Consider the following 18159-nt stretch of genomic DNA (forward strand, 5'->3'; position numbering starts at 1 on the left):
GGAGGGAGTCTGGGAGGAAAGTGTCCCCGGAGGGAGTCTGGGAGGAAAGGGTTCTCGGAGGGGGACTGGGAGGAAAGGGTTCTCGGAGGGGGACTGGGAGGAAAGGGTTCTCGGAGGGGGACTGGGAGGAAAGGGTTCTCGGAGGGGGACTGGGAGGAAAGGGTTCTCGGAGGGGGACTGGGAGGAAAGTGTTCCCGGAGGGGGACTGGGAGGAAAGTGTTCTCGGAGGGGGACTGGGAGGAAAGTGTTCTCGGAGGGGGACTGGGAGGAAAGTGTCCCCGGAGGGGGACTGGGAGGAAAGTGCTCCCGGAGGGGGACTGGGAAGAAAGTGTTCTCGGAGGGGGGCCTGGGAGGAAAGTGTCCCCGGAGGGGGACTGGGAGGAAAGTGTCCCCGGAGGGAGTCTGGGAGGAAAGTGTCCCCGGAGGGAGTCTGGGAGGAAAGTGTCCCCGGAGGGGGACTGGGAGGAAAGTGTTCCCAGAGGGGGACTGGGAGGAAAGGGTTCCCGGAGGGGGACTGGGAGGAAAGGGTTCTCGGAGGGGGACTGGGAGGAAAGGGTTCCCGGAGGGGGACTGGGAGGAAAGGGTTCTCCGAGGGGGACTGGGAGGAAAGGGTTCCCGGAGGGGGACTGGGAGGAAAGGGTTCTCCGAGGGGGACTGGGAGGAAAGGGTTCTCCGAGGGGGACTGGGAGGAAAGGGTTCTCGGAGGGGCACTGGGAGGAAAGGGTTCTCGGAGGGGGACTGGGAGGAAAGTGTCCCCAAATATATACTATTGTGGTATATACACATTTTTAGCCATTATCATTGCTTTAAAATAGTTCCTGTCAAACACTGGACCCAATCTATGTCAATAGCTTGGTCTTTTGACATATTTGATCCATGGAATGTATGGTATTATAGTATCCACTGAAGGTTTGGAGTTAGGAAATGTTTCCCTAAAAAAAAAAAAAAAAACACTGATGTAAGAAGATGATGGTAGCAGAAAGGGTTACACCCATGTGGGAAAAGCCATCAAACTTTCTAAATAAAAAGCAAGCAGCACAAGCTGGCAGTGGGACTTCACCTGGGGGGGGGGGGGGGGGGGGTGACACTGAATCTTTACTACAAGACAACTAGCTCAAGAGACCAATTTCCTTCCAATGTTTGAAAGAGATGCAAGTATCCTGTTTAACTAGGGAATTGTGGACCAGCTATAACAGAAGTGTTCTGTTCAAAGGGAATTGTAGACCAGCTATAACAGGAGTGTCCTGTTCAACTAAGGAATTGTGGACCAGCTATAACAGGAGTGTCCTGTTCAACTAAGGAATTGTGGACCAGCTATAACAGAAGTGTCCTGTTCAAAGGGAATTATGGACCAGCTATAACAGAAGTGTCCTGTTCAAAGGGAATTGTGGACCAGCTATAACAGAAGTGTCCTGTTCATGTAGGGAATTGTGGACCAGCTATAACAGGAGTGTCCTGTTCATGGAGGGAATTGTGGACCAGCTATAACAGAAGTGTCCTGTTCAAAGGGAATTGTGGACCAGCTATAACAGAAGTGTCCTGTTCATGGAGGGAATGTGGACCAGCTATAACAGCAGTGTCCTGTTCAACTAAGGAATTGTGGACCAGCTATAACAGAAGTGTCCTGTTCAAAGGGAATTGTGGACCAGCTATAACAGCAGTGTCCTGTTCAACTAAGGAATTGTGGACCAGCTATAACAGAAGTGTCCTGTTCAAAGGGAATGTGGACCAGCTATAACAGAAGTGTCCTGTTCAAAGGGAATTGTGGACCAGCTATAACAGAAGTGTCCTGTTCATGGAGGGAATGTGGACCAGCTATAACAGCAGTGTCCTGTTCAACTAAGGAATTGTGGACCAGCTATAACAGAAGTGTCCTGTTCAAAGGGAATTGTGGACCATCTATAACAGAAGTGTCCTGTTCAAAGGGAATTGTGGACCAGCTATAACTGGAGTGTCCTGTTCAACTAAGGAATTGTGGACCAGCTATAACAGGAGTGTCCTGTTCAACTAAGGAATTGTGGACCAGCTATAACAGAAGTGTCCTGTTCATGGAGGGAATGTGGACCAGCTATAACAGAAGCGTCCTGTTCATGGAGGGAATGTGGACCAGCTATAACAGAAGTGTCCTGTTCATGGAGGGAATGTGGACCAGCTATAACAGAAGTGTCCTGTTCAAAGGGAAATGTGGACCAGCTATAACAGAAGTGTCCTGTTCAAAGGGAAATGTGGACCAGCTATAACAGAAGCGTCCTGTTCATGGAGGGAATGTGGACCAGCTATAACAGAAGTGTCCTGTTCATGGAGGGAATGTGGACCAGCTATAACAGAAGTGTCCTGTTCATGGAGGGAATGTGGACCAGCTATAACAGAAGTGTCCTGTTCAAAGGGAAATGTGGACCAGCTATAACAGAAGCGTCCTGTTCATGGAGGGAATGTGGACCAGCTATAACAGAAGTGTCCTGTTCAAAGGGAAATGTGGACCAGCTATAACAGAAGCGTCCTGTTCAAAGGGAATGTGGACCAGCTATAACAGAAGAATCCTGTTCATGGAGGGAAATGTGGACCAGCTATAACAGAAGTGTCCTGTTCAAAGGGAATTGTGGACCAGCTATAACAGCAGCAAAGTGATTTTTAGTGTACCCTTGCTGCATACATACTGTTGACAATGTTCATTTTCTAGGAAAAACAAGTGAGCGCGCGCATGCGTGTGCGTATGCATGTTAATGATGCTGTATGTCCTGCATTGTTTTCCTCCAACTGTAAGCATCTTGTATATGCAACAGTCATGTTTCGTAAAAGCAAAAGAATATTATACTTGAGGGCTGTTTCTTTGCTTTACTGCCATAAAAAGAGACCAGCAGAACCCGGTGACGATCGAAGGAGAACCCGGTGACTATCGAAGGAGAACCCCTGTAATTAGTAAAATACGGGAATACTTCATTAAAGGCTTGGTGAATGCGCGTCCCATTCCTCCGACAATTCTTTTCTAAATAGACCTCTAAACTGAGGTACTTTGAAATTCATTGTATGAAATATTAGGCAGTGGCTCGGCGTTGTCAGCCTGTAACAGGAAGTGACGTCACTGGCAGGATTTCCAGGTTAGAAAATTTGTAACAGATTCACAAAAAAATAAAGAAATTGCTTTAGAAATCGGTATACAATGCGTCAGGATGCCAAACATATAGGAATAGATTTTGGGTTTCCATAATATATATATGACCCCTCCGTCTCTCCGCTCTACCCCCGGATCGCGCCAAAGCACTCAGCCCACGCGTTCTACTTTTCTACTCCAATTCCTCTTGTTTTGCTTCTCCTCCTCACATTTCCTCCTTTCCTTCCTAATCGATACAGTTCCCATGGTAACTTACAAATGTCACAACCATCACAACGCCGAGATGCCATAGAAAGGAATAAAAAGAAGAAGGTTTCTCTTTGCCCGTGGTGGCGGATTCTGTGTAATGCTGGGTGACAGAACGCGACGTGTTCAGCGCTGAAGAGGAGCGTTCCCGGAATCCTGCACTCTGCCAGCCATATGGAACCAGAGATGGCGTCTGTGCCGGCATGTTCCCGGCGGTGTCTGCTCAGATATTCTGCGCTACAAAAATCCATCAAAGTGACGCTTAAAGCGGAACTCTGGGCAAAAATCTGAGATTATGTACCGTATATAAAATTGATTACCGTATATACTCGAGTATAAGCCGAGTTTTTTGTGCTGAAAATGCCCCCCTCGGCTGATACTCGAGTCACCTTTTTGCGCCTGATGTCCCGGATTTTGGGGACCCGGTACTGGTCGGCACACATATAGCCCCACTCTTCTGCAAAGTTTGTTGTGCAGAGGACCTACGGCTGGAGAGCACCGATTTTTCAAAGCCGGGCACCCCTAATATATACTCCCATGTTAAACGCAAGTCTAGTCATGGGCACAGCGAGGCATGGGCACAGCAAGGCATGGGCACAACGAGGCATGGGCACAGCGAGGCATGGGCACAGCAAACTCGGCACACATATAGCCCCACTCTTCTGCAAAGTTTGTTGTGCAGAGAACCTACGGCTGGGGAGCACCGATTTTTTAAAGACGGGCACCCCTTCTATATACTCCCATGTTAAACGTAAGTCTAGTCATGGGCACAGCGAGGCATGGGCACAGCAAACTCGGCACACATATAGCCCCACTCTTCTGCAAAGTTTGTTGTGCAGAGAACCTACGGCTGGGGAGCACCGATTTTTCAAAGCTGGGCACCCCTTCTATATACTCCCATGTTAAACATAAGTCTAGTCATGGGCACAGCGAGGTATGGGCACAGCGAGGCATGGGCACAGCAAACTCGGCACACATATAGCCACACTCTTCTGCAAAGTTTGTTGTGCAGAGGACCTACGACTGGGGAGCACCGATTTTTCAAAGACGGGCACCCCTTCTATATACTCCCATGTTAAACGTAAGTCTAGTCATGGGCACAGCGAGGCATGGGCACAGCCAGGCATGGGCACAGCGAACTCGGCACACATATAGCCACACTCTTCCTCTACAAGTGTGCAAAGTTTGTTTTGCAGAGGACCTACGGCCAGGGAGCACAATGTTTCAAAGCAGGGCACCCCTTCCATAGACTCCCATGTTAAACAGTCATTTCTTCAGTAACTTTGGGGACCCGGTACCGGCTGGCCGTAGGTCCCCTGGACCCGAAACTTGGTACATTTTTTTTACCAAAAACATGTAGCAGAATACATATTGGAATAAATTTTTAAAGAAATTTTTTTATAGGATGTTTTATAAAACTGTAAACAAATAATAAAAGTTAAATTTCCCAGTAGAGGGAGGAGGAGCTCTATGCAGCTAAACCTCGTAATCCACAAAATCAGCAATAATCAATGGCATGGAAAACCATGATAATCAATACTGTGATAAGTCCTCTGTAGGCCGGATTCTCCACTCCGGAGGGCTCTGCATATGAATGGCAGAGAATAAATGTCAATCTCCCCCTTACTTTTGGAAAAAAATATTGCGGGCTCTAGTTCTTCAGCTGGCTAGCGTTGGGGCACAGCCTTTATGGTGGTGCACATGAGTACAGTCCCAATAAAGTCTGTATGCAATAAATAATGCGGCTAGTTAGATGGGAAGTCCCTATGTGCTCAGTCTATGCCAACAGCAACAGGTTCCTTTTAGCCGTGTCCTCTCATTACGTCCCAGCAATACAGCAGGAGTCGCGCTGCTTCGATGCCAGTACAGGGTTCACCTTTCCTTCCTCCGATATACAGCGGGGAAAAGAAGTGTTCAAGACGTCACCATTTTTCTAGGTAAAGATACACTATATTACCAAAAGTATTGGGACGCCGGCCTTCACACGCACAGGAACTTTAATGACCCCCCAGTCTTAGTCCGGAGGGTTCAATATTGAGTTGGCTCCGCCCTTTGCAGCTATAACAGCTTCACCTCTTCTGGGAAGGCCGCCCACAAGGTTTAGGAGGGTGTGTCTATGGGAATGTTTGACCATTCTTCCAGAAGAGCATTTGTGAGGTCAGGCACTGATGCTGGATGAGAAGGCCTGGCTCAGTCTCCGCTCTAATTCATCCCAAAGGTGTGATATTAGGTTGAAGTCAGGACTCTGTGCAGGCCAGTCAAGTTCCTCCACCCCAAACTTGCTCCTCCGTGTCTTTATGGACCGTGCTTTGTGCTCTGGTGGGCAGTCATGTTGGAACAGGAAGGGGCCGTTCCCAAACTCCTCCCACAAAGTTGGGAGCATGAAATTGTCCAAAATGTCTTGGTATGGCGATGCCTTAAGAGTTCCCTTCACTGGAACTAAGGGGGCCAAACCCAACCCCTGAAAAACATCCCCACCCCATAATCCCCCCCACACCATAATCCCCCATCCAAACGATTTGGACCAGGGCACAAAGCAAGGTCCATAAAGACATGGATGAGTGAGTTTGGGGTGGAGGAACTTGACTGGCCTGCACAGAGTCCTGACCTCAACCCCATAGAACACCTTTGGGATGAATTAGAGCAGAGACTGTGAGCCAGGCCTTCTCCTCCAACATCAGTGCCTGACCTCACAAACACTCTTCTGGAAGAATGGTCAAACATTCCCATAGACACACCCCTAAACCTTGTGGACGGCCTTCCCATAGACACACCCCTAAACCTTGTGGACGACCTTCCCATAGACACACCCCTAAACCCTGTGGACGGCCTTCCCATAGACACACCCCTAAACCTTGTGAACGGCCTTCCCATAGACACACCCCTAAACCTTGTGGACGGCCTTCCCATAGACACACCCCTAAACCTTGTAGACGGCCTTCCCATAGACACACCCCTAAACCTTGTGGGCAGACCTTCCCATAGACACACCCCTAAACCTTGTGGACGGCCTTCGTATAGACACACCCCTAAACCTTGTGGACCACCTTCCCATAGACACACCCCTAAACCTTGTGGACAGCCTTCCCATAGACACACCCCTAAACCTTGTGGACAGCCTTCCCATAGACACACCCCTAAACCTTGTGGACAGCCTTCCCATAGACACACCCCTAAACCTTGTGGACAGCCTTCCCATAGACACACCCCTAAACCTTGTGGACAGCCTTCCCATAGACACACCCCTAAACCTTGTGGACAGCCTTCCCATAGACACACCCCTAAACCTTGTGGACAGCCTTCCCATAGACACACCCCTAAACCTTGTGGACAGCCTTCCCATAGACACACCCCTAAACCTTGTGGACAGCCTTCCCATAGACACACCCCTAAACCTTGTGGACAGCCTTCCCATAGACACACCCCTAAACCTTGTGGACAGCCTTCCCATAGACACACCCCTAAACCTTGTGGACGGCCTTCCCAGAAGAGGTGAAGGTGTTATAGCTGCAAAGGGGTGGAGCCAACTCAATATTGAACCCTCCGGACTAAGACTGGGGGGCCATTAAAGTTCATGTGTGTGTAAAGGGGGCGTCCCAATACTTTTGGTGATATAGTGTAAAAATATTACACATAACTTCTATAGACCTATCAGAATTAAAGTACTTTTTTTCCTCCAGTTCTTAGTGATATTAATCTCTTATTTTCTGCAGCGGGGGAGGGGGAGGGGGAGGGGTCTAGGCTTCCATAGGTTGCCGATCTTCTGTCTTCTAAATCGATCCTTTCATTCTTGTCTGTACAGCCCGATTGCCTCGGCTCCTTATATATAAAAGAGGATTACGGGGATTTGAACTAAACCAGCACATTGATCGCGCTCCCCCCCCCGATGGCGCCCCCCGGAGGGAGAGAAGGCAGCCCCTCCCCCCGGCTCTTAGAAGTGTCCTTGCTCAGCACAGCTGGAAAATCCGATCCGCGACAATCAATGGAGCCCGGCGTGATCTTTACTTAATCTCCATCCCGACGCGAATTTAATTGACGGGAAGACGATGGAGGAAGAGATGATCGATAGTGCGCGGGTTTCGTCCCTCCGTGTGTGCGAATCGCCGACATCCAGCCAATGAGAAGCACCGGGGGGCCAATGAGAAGCACCGGGGGGCCAATGAGAAGCACCGGGGGGCCAATGAGAAGCACCGGGGGGGCCAATTACCTTCCACAAGAAATCAGAGGCTGGAAGGAGGAATTTCCCGAGATATCGATACATCAAAATATATATATATACAGTCATGGCCGAAATTGTTGGCACCCCAGAATATTTCTCCAGAAAATCGCGTATTTCTCACAGAAAAGTATTGCAGTGTCACGTGTGTCGCTGTACCGCGTTTATTCCCTTTGCGTGTATTGGAACAAAAAGGAGGGGGGGGGGGGGGAAGCAAATTGGACATATTGGCCCGGATTCAGATACAATGGTGTATCTTTAGGCGGGGCGTAACGTATCTCAGATACGTTACGCCGCCGTAAATTAGGGCGCAACTTCCGTATTCAGAAAGAACTTGCGCCCTAAGTTACGGTGGCGTAACGTATGTGTGTCGGCGTAAGCGCGCCTAATTCAAATCTGGATGATGTGGGCGTGTTTTACTTAAATTACATGTGACCCCGCGTATTTGACGTTTCGTGTAAGAATCCCAGTGCGCATGCTCGAAATTACGCCGCAAAGCGTCAATGCTTTAGACGTGAACGTAACTTACGTACAGCCTTTTTCGCGAACGACTTACGCAAACGACGTAAAATTTTCAAAATTCGACGCGTCCATACTTAACATAGGATACGCCTCATATAGCAGGGGTAACTTTACGCCAGAAAAAGCCGAACGTAAACAAATTCGCTGGGCGGCCGTATGTTTCTGAATCGGCGTATCTACCTAATTTGCATATTTCTTGCGTAAATTTACGGAAGCGCCACTTAGCGGCCAGCGTAAATATGCAGCCTAAGATACGACGGTGTAAGACACTTCCGCTGGTTGGATCTTAGGGAAATCTATGCGCATAGATACGACGCCGCACACTCAGAGTTACGACGGCGTATCCGGAGATACGCCGTCGTATCTTCTCTCTGAATCAGGGCCGATGTCACACCTCCAAACAAATGGGCTGGCCAAAATTCTTGGCACCTTCACGTAATATTTGGCGGCACCCCCTTTGGGAAATAGAAGTGAAATCCGTGTTTTCCGATAACCACCAATAAGCTTCTCACCCGGAATTTCGAACCGCTCTTCCTTTGCGGACTGCCCAACGTCTCCCTTATTGGACGGTCGCCTTTTCCTAACAGAAAAAATCTCTCCACAGGAGTTCAATGGGATTTAGATCTGGACTCCTTGCTGACCACTTTAGAACTCTCCAGCGCTTTGTCGCGATCCATTTCCGGGGGCTTTGTGACGCATGTTTGGGGTCATTGTCCTGCTGGAAGACCCCAAGATCTCAGACGCAAACCCAGCTTTCTGACACGGGGCTCTACAATGCGACCCAAACTCCTCAGATTTCATGATGCCTTGCCCACATTCAAGGCACCCACATCATTGAACCTCCACCATGTTTCACAGTAGGTGCTGTGTTCTTTTCTTTGTAGGCCTCATTCTGTTTTCAGTTAACAGTCACCAGCGCCCATCAATGCAGCCTCACCAGCGTCCATCAATGCAGCCTCACCAGCGCCCATCAATGCAGCCTACTCATGCACATCAATGAATTTTTTCTTTCTTCCATTCATTCGGGAGTCAGGACACAGACACAGTCCTCTGACACCGTGTATGAACGGAGCGGAAGCTGCCTGCTGATGCTGAGACTTAGTTGCTTGCTGAAGAGAGAAGAGAGCAGGAACACCAGTGGCCGGGCGCCCCTAGGCAGAAGTGTGCCCTAGGCGCCTGCCTAGTTTGCCTAGTAGTAGCACCGTCCCGGAGTCCCTGCCGGGCAGAAGAAGATCCGAGTTGGCTTCAGATGCTCTTCAGTAGCGGATGAAATCTCCATCTCTGCGCTGACAGAGGAACAAGACGCTTTTATTTATTCTCACAGCCGCCGCGCATTAGAGGGGCGCAGCATATGGAGGATGGGAACTGTTTGCATTGCAGAGGCTCGGCATATGCTGTTCATATTTATAGTGTGCGGCGGAAGACGACGCGTCCTCATTAAGCCATCACCAGATCCCATCCAAAAATCAAACCTCAGCTCATGGGGGGCTGGGGGACTACATATCCCAGAATTCAATTCCCACCCGAGAAAGTAAAACGCACGCTGAGTGGCGACACGCCGACTCCAAGATACGCTATATTACCAAAAGTATTGGGACGCCGGCCTTTACACACACATGACCTTTAATGACCCCCAGTCTTAGCCCGGAGGGTTCAATATTGAGTTGGCTCCGCCCCTTTGCAGTTATAACAGCTCCACCTCTTCTGGGAAGGCCGTCCACAAGATTTAGGGGTGTGTCTATGGGAAGGCCGCCCAAAAGGTTTAGGGGTGTGTCTATGGGAAGGCCGTCCAAAAGGTTTAGGGGTGTGTCTATGGGAAGGCCGTCCAAAAGGTTTAGGGGTGTGTCTATGGGAAGGCAGTCCACAAGGTTTGGGGGTGTGTCTATGGGAAGGCAGTCCACAAGGTTTAGGGGTGTGTCTATGAGAAGGCCGCCCACAAGGTTTAGGGGAGTGTCTATGGGAAGGCCGTCCACAAGGTTTAGGGGTGTGTCTATGGGAAGGCCATCCACAAGGTTTAGGGGTGTGTCTAGGGGAAGGCCGTCCACAAGGTTTAGGGGTGTGTCTATGGGAAGGCCGTCCACAAGGTTTAGCAGGGTTGTCTATTTGTATATAAATCCACCAAGGGGACCCAAAAGAGTTGCCAATCCCGGTCTATAAAGGGTGAGTATCCCCCCCCCCCCCCATAGGAGGTACTTGGGACTCTTTAACAAAAAGATATGAACAAAATATTATACATTTTTTTGGTGAAATATAAAAGTTCTTCTGATGCATCACCATACAAAATACAAGCTTGGATCGTAGGCGTCCGTTTTTTGTAGATGTTCAGGCCGACGCGTTTCAGGACAACTGTGGGGTCCCTTCGTCAGGGGAGTTCAAAGCAAAGTATAGTCACCATAACACATCCGAAAAGTAAAATTCAATTATTATTTTCTTTTTATTTCACTTTTAGAATGTGTTATGGTAGCTGTACCTTTCTTTGAACTTCTGAAGGAGAGAAGAATTGGGATTTTTAAGGTGCAGCGTAAGTTACAATAATATAAAATAAGATGTATAGAAGATTTTTTATTTTGAAAGGCAAAATAAAAAAATATTAAAACATAAGTTTGGCAGCTACAGCTTAATACAGTTTTATCGAAACAGCGCTACAAGATGGACTTCCCAACATGTTTCGGCCATATGTCAGGCTTCATCCGACCCGTTCATACATGCGTTAGAAATGTTAATGGATAAATATTAGATGAAAGATTCCAACAAAGACCAGAAAAGAAACTTCCAGAATTGTTCAACTTTTAGCCTGAAAATATTCAGAAATCACTTCCCTGATCATCAACTCCGTCTGACAACATGTAATAAAATTATCTAAATTGCAGCTAGACCCCGCCCCCCCCCAACAGCCAATACCGTTCAGTCTCTGTTCTGAGGGCAATCTCATTGGTTGTTGTAACAGCTCACCCCCCCTTTTTTTTGGATCGATGCGGATCGGCTAACATTCAAACCAAAACAACTTTCCATAAATGAAAGAGCCGCCGCTCTCCTGACCTGCCCTTGATGCTTAGGCCCCCGTCACACCGGGGGGGGCGCCGGCAGTAAATTGTCGCTATTTTTAGCAGCACTGTACTGTCAGATTTGCGGTGCTATTCGGCCGCTAGCGGGGCGGTTTTACCCCCGCTAGCGGCCGAGAAAGGGTTAAAAACCACCGCAAAGTGCCTCCTAGCCGATTCGGCGGCGGTAAAGACGCGGTGCCCCATCAATTTCAACGGACAGGATCGGTGGAGGAGGGGTAAACACACCGCCCCAAAGATGAGGCTAGCAGGACTTTTTTTTACCGCCCTGCTAGCGCACCGCTCCAGTGCGAGAACCCTCAGGGGCCTCACACCGGAGAGACAGCAGCCGCTGTTTCAGGTCGGTTTGCAGACGCTATTTTTAGTGCTGTAGCACCTGCAAACCCGCCCCGGTGTGAAAGGGGTCTTAGAAGAATCAGCCTACAGGTCTCCACCAAACCACGCCACTGACGCATTTCGCCCCAGCCACCGGGGGCTTGGTCATAGTCATAACTTTATGACTAAGCCCCCTGGTGGGTGGGGCAAAATTCATCGGGGGGGGGGGGCGTGGTCTGGTGGAGACCTGTAGACCGACACTTTCTAGATACGGATATGAACACGCCGCCACCCTACGCCTTGCCGATCCAGGAAGAGGTTCCTCTTCAAGCATTTGAACCCAAATCGCAGGAAACTCCTCCCCCCCATATTACAACTAGAAACATCTGACAGCCAACTGGAACATGACATCATCAACGACATCATCAACGACGTCATCAACGACGTCATCAACGACATCATCAGCGGCGTCATCAACGACGTCATCAACGACGTCATCAACGACGTCATCAACGACATCATCAACGACGTCATCAACAACGTCATCAACGACATCATCAACGACATCAACGACATCATCGACGTCATCAACGACATCATCGACGACATCATCGACGACATCATCAACGACGTCATCAACAACGTCATCAACGACATCATCAACGACATCAACGACGTCATCGAAATCATCAACGACATCAACGACGTCATCAACGACATCATCAATCATCAACGACGTCATCAACGACGTCATCAACGACGTCATCAACGACGTCATCAACGACGTCATCAACGACATCATCAACGACATCATCAACGACATCATCAACGACATCATCAACGACGTCATCAACGACGTCATCACCGACGTCATCAACGACGTCATCAACGACATCATCATCGACATCATCAGCGACATCATCACCGACGTCATCAACGACGTCATCAACGACGTCATCAACGACGTCATCACCCTGAAAAGTGAGCCGTGATGCCGAACGTTTCCCGATCTTTTTCACGGTTATAAACACAACCCACCTGTTCCTCCGGTCTTGGCGGTCCGCACGGGCGTGTACTGGTTCTTGGAGGTCCGGACCGGCGTGTTCTCCTTGGGAGAGTTATCCACAGCAGGGATGGTCTCTCGCTCACAGTGGGGGATGGGGATCGGCCCCTGTTGTATCAAAATGTCCGCAAGGGCCCTGGAAGAGAAGAAGACGCGGATGAGAAGAGCGATCATCACAAAAACACAAAACAGCAATCTGAAGAACTCAATCTACTGAATGGCGGGGATGCAGAAATGAAGGCGACAGACTTTTCTACTAACGCATTTCAGGTCAGTTTAAAAAAAAAATGAATTAAAATAGACGGCAGAACACAAGATGAAAACTTCCTGTAATATTCACCAAGCGAGGAGAAATATTCCTAGACAAGGAGCAACTCGAAGAAAATAATGGATTCCAATTCATCTCAAGAGGGGTTTATTAGAATTGAGGTCAGGACTCTGTGCAGGCCACTCGAGTTTCTCCACACCAACCCGTGTCTTTGTGCCCAGGGACACAGTCATGCCAGAACAGAAACGGGTCTTCCATGAACTGGTACTATAAGGTTGGAAGAGCACAAAGGTCTAAAAATGGTAATCTCCAATCTGTGGCCCACAGGCTGGATGTGGACACTATTCCTCCCACTGACACCAATGATGGGACACTATTCCTCCCACTGACACCAATGATGGGACACTATTCCTCCCACTGACACCAATGATGGGACACTATTCCTCCCACTGATACCAATGATGGGACACTATTCCCCCCACTGACACCAATGATGAGACACTATTCCTCCCACTGACACCAAAGATGGGACACTATTCCTCCCACTGACACCAATGATGGGACACTATTCCTCCCACTGACACCAATGATGAGACACTATTCCTCCCACTGACACCAATGATGAGACACTATTCCTCCCACTGACACCAAAGATGGGACACTATTCCTCCCACTGACACCAATGATGAGACACTATTCCTCCCACTGACACCAATGATGGGACACTATTCCTCCCACTGACACCAATGATGGGACACTATTCCTCCCACTGATACCAATGATGGGACACTATTCCCCCCACTGACACCAATGATGGGACACGATTCCTCCCACTGACACCAATGATGGGACACTATTCCTCCCACTGATACCAATGATGGGACACTATTCCTCCCACTGACACCAATGATGGGACACTATTCCTCCCACTGACACCAATGATGGGACACTATTCCTCCCACTGATACCAATGATGGGACACTATTCCTCCCACTGACACCAATGATGGGACACTATTCCTCCCACTGACGCCAATGATGGGACACTATTCTTCCCACTGACACCAACGATGGGACACTATTCCTCCCACTGATACCAATGATGGGACACTATTCCTCCCACTGACACCAATGATGGGACACTATTCCTCCCACTGATACCAATGATGGGACACTATTCCTCCCACCGACACCAATGATGGGACACTATTCCTCCCACTGACACCAATGATGGGACACTATTCCTCCCACTGACACCAATGATGGGACACTATTCCTCCCACTGACACCAATGATGGGACACTATTCCTCCCACTGACACCAATGATGGGACACTATTCCCCCCACTGACACCAATGATGGGACACTATTCCCCCCACTGACACCAATGTAGGGGACACTATTCCTCCCACTGACACCAATGATGGGACACTATTCCTCCCACTGACACCAATGATGGGACACTATTCCTCCCACTGACACCAATGATGGGACACTATTCCTTCCACTGACACCAATGACGGGACACTATTCCCCCCACTGACACCAATGATGGGACACTATTCCTCCCACTGACACCAATGATGGGACACTATTCCCCCCACTGACACCAATGTAGGGACACTATTCCTCCCACTGACACAATGATGGGACACTGTAGACCAATATAGAATCCTGGGGTTTAGTCAGGGAACACCCCCCTCTAATATATATATATATATATATATATATATATATATATATATATATATATATATATATGTGTGTGTGTGTGTGTGTGTTCTCCCAGCAGGCCAAGGAATCCAAAAACACCTTGCCCATTGGCTGAGATACCCCACATACCCATAGCCTGACCTTGTGTTGCCCTTCTTGTATCTAGTACCACCAAGTTATCGGCCACCTAGTGGTAGAAGAGAAAAGTACAATCAGGCCAAGCTGAGAAATCGATGGATCTCTAACAACAATTGACCCGGATAACTACTCCTGGCAAGTAAATTTATGAGGAGCTGCCTCATTTACATCCAAGGAGTGTCTGGCGCCCAATGACTTTCACATTCTTTGCACCCACCATGCCTCACAACCCACCACATACAGAAGGATGTCCGCTATCTTTGGCCTTGAAGGTCCTCATTAGAATGGAGGAGCTTGGAGACCTCACTTACACCTACCAGGGTGGAGTGGCACCATCGCCGTTCCCCTAGGACCCAGAATGCCCTGGATGAGCGTCATGATTTGCCATGGTGAGGCTCCAACTCCATAACAACATTGAACCGGCCAGCTCTCACCCACCATGGCAATGCGTGATTCTGATCCAAGGTAGATGGCACACAGCGCCCCCCCCAGGCATTCAGGAGAAGGCAGAAGTTCACATCCTTCATACCTCCACCATCTCCCACCCTCTATCCTGCTACTGGAGCCAAAAAAGGTAGGGCACTGATGTAAAGAGGGAACTCTATGATTGAAGTGCGCTCTGAGGGGGAAGTTCTGCTGTGATGGGGGGGCTGTGTCATTGGGTGGGGCTCTGATGTAGCGGCTCTGATTTGATGGGGGGGGCTGTGTCGTTGGGTGGTGATGTGATGGGGAGGGCTGTGTCATTGCGTGGCTCTCTGATGTGATGGGGGGGCTGTGCCATTGGGTGGCTCTGTGATGTAGCGGCTCTGATTTGATGGGGGCTGTGTCATTGGGTGGGGCTCTGATGTGATGGGGAGGCTGTGATGTGATGGGGGGGCTGTGTCGTTGGGTGGTGATGTGATGGGGAGGGCTGTGATGTGATGGGGGGGCTGTGTCGTTGGGTGGTGATATGATGGGGGGCTGTGTTGTTGGGTGGGGCTCTGATGTGATGGGGAGGCTGTGATGTGATGGGGGGGCTGTGTCGTTGGGTGGTGATGTGATGGGGAGGGCTGTGTCATTGCGTGGCTCTCTGATGTGATGGGGAGGGCTGTGTCATTGCGTGGCTCTCTGATTTGATGGGGGGCTGTGTTGTTGGGTGGCTCTCTGATGTGATGGGGGGGGGGGCTCTGATGTGATGGGGGGCTCTGTTGTGATGGGGGGCTGTGTTGGGTGGCTCTCTGATGTGATGGGAGGGGCTCTGATTTGATTTGATGGGGCTGTGTTGCTGGGTGGGGCTCTGATGTGATGGGGGGGGGGCTGTGTTGTTGGGTGGGGCTCTGATGGGAATTTCATGCCGCCAACTTTGTGGGAGGAGTTTGGGGACGGCCCCTTCAGGACTGCCCGCCAGAGCACAAAGAAAGGTCCATAAAGACGGAGGAGCGAGTTTGTAAAGAACCCCTTAAAGGGCCAGCAGGCTTCTATGAGGATAAATTTCCCAGCATTGCCGCAGCAGTTCCTCGTCATCCCCCCTTCCCATCCCCCGGCCCTCTCGGCCCGTTTTCTCGGTTATACACAAATTTGCTTTCCATGCCTCAGCCAAGGATTCGTCACCCTCATTAATCAGACCCTCTAATGCGCGGTCTTCCATGTGTCATCATTAGACGGGAGCTTTCTTCGCATTCGTTTCAAATCTCCATTTTCCATTAAGTGCGCCGGATGCCTCAAACGGCGGCTTAAAAAGGTCGCCGTAACCTGCGCAAACTTCCAAGACGTCGGTCCTGACAAATATCCCCGCGGAACGCGTGTTGTAAATTGTTTTATTTATTTTTTGGGACGATTGCGTACGCACAGCGCCTTACGTAATTAAAGAACTTGCGCAGTCACTGCTGCAAATGATACGGAAACGCTCCGCGTCACGAGTTCGAAGATTTTTTATTTATCGCTCTCAATGAAAGTAAATTGAAGTGAAGTCATTGACTTGCATGAGGATCACAGCAGACAGACAACGGACCCGAGATAAACGCACGTTCTGTGATGACAATGGACCCGATATAAACGCACGTTCTGTGATGACAAAGGAAGGGACGATATAAGCCTAGGAAGAGGAGGGGGTCAAGCCTAGGAAAAAGAGGGGGTCAAGCCTAGGAAGAGGAGGGGGTCAATGCCTAGGAAGAGCAGCGGGTCAAGGCCTAGGAAGAGGAGGGGGTCAAGGCCAGGAAGAGCAGCGGGTCAAGGCCAGGAAGAGCAGCGGGGTCAAGGCCAGGAAGAGCAGCGGGGTCAAGGCCAGGAAGAGGAGGGGGTCAAGGCCTAGGAAGAGGAGGGGGTCAAGGCCTAGGAAGAGCAGCGGGTCAAGGCCAGGAAGAGCAGCGGGTCAAGGCCGGGAAGAGCAGCGGGTCAAGGCCAGGAAGAGCAGCGGGTCAAGGCCGGGAAAAGCAGCGGGTCAAGGCCAGGAAGAGCAGCGGGTCAAGGCCAGGAAGAGCAGCGGGGTCAAGGCCAGGAAGAGCAGCGAGTCAAGGCCAGGAAGAGCAGCGGGTGAAGGCCAGGAAGAGCAGCGGGTCAAGGCCAGAAGGAGCAGCGGGGTCAAGGCCAGGAAGAGCAGCGGGTCAAGGCCAGGAAGAGCAGCGGGGTCAAGGCCAGGAAGAGCAGCGAGTCAAGGCCAGGAAGAGCAGCGAGTCAAGGCCAGGAAGAGCAGCGGGTCAAGGCCAGGAAGAGCAGCGGGTCAAGGCCAGAAGGAGCAGCGGGGTCAAGGCCGGGAAGAGCAGCGGGGTCAAGGCCGGGAAGAGCAGCGGGTCAAGGCCAGGAAGAGCAGCGGGTCAAGGCCAGGAAGAGCAGCGGGTCAAGGCCAGGAAGAGCAGCGGGTCAAGGCCAGGAAGAGCAGCGGGTCAAGGCCAGGAAGAGCAGCGGGTCAAGGCCAGGAAGAGCAGCGGGTCAAGGCCAGGAAGAGCAGTGGGTCAAGGCCAGGAAGAGCAGCGGGTCAAGGCCGGGAAGAGCAGCAGGTCAAGGCCGGGAAAAGCAGCGGGTCAAGGCCAGGAAGAGCAGCGGGTCAAGGCCAGGAAGAGCAGCGGGTCAAGACCAGAAGTAGCAGTAGGTAAATTCCATGTGGAAGAATAGGTCAAGATCAGAAAGAGCAGTGGTTCAAGTGTAGGAAGAGGAGCGAGTCAAGCCTAGGAAGAGGAGCGAGTCAAGCCTAGGAGGAGGAGCGAGTCAAGCCTAGGAGGAGGAGGGAGTCAAGCCTAGGAAGAGGAGGGGGTCAAGCCTAGGAAGAGGAGGGGGTCAAGCCTAGGAAGAGGAGGGGGTCAAGCCTAGGAAGAGGAGCGAGTCAAGCCTAGGAGGAGGAGGGGGTCAAGCCTAGGAAGAGGAGGGGGTCAAGCCTAGGAAGAGTAGCGAGTCAAGCCTAGGAAGAGGAGCGAGTCAAGCCTAGGAGGAGGAGGGAGTCAAGCCTAGGAAGAGGAGGGGGTCAAGCCTAGGAAGAGGAGGGGGTCAAGCCTAGGAAGAGGAGGGGGTCAAGCCTAGGAAGAGGAGGGGG

The 18159-nt window shown here is 50.4% G+C and overlaps 1 protein-coding gene across 1 annotated transcript in view; it reads right to left on the reverse strand.

The window, feature by feature from the left end:
* The window catches only part of SHISA6 (shisa family member 6), a 182757-nt gene that overhangs the window by 140859 nt on the left and 23739 nt on the right, over nt 1-18159 (reverse strand). Inside the window, 1 exon segment of the mRNA XM_040331162.1 lies at nt 12512-12672. Coding sequence (XP_040187096.1) covers nt 12512-12672 — 161 coding nt within the window.

The sequence above is a fragment of the Rana temporaria genome, chromosome 12 (assembly GCF_905171775.1).
Source record: "Rana temporaria chromosome 12, aRanTem1.1, whole genome shotgun sequence".
In the NCBI taxonomy this organism is placed as follows: Eukaryota; Metazoa; Chordata; class Amphibia; order Anura; family Ranidae; genus Rana; species Rana temporaria.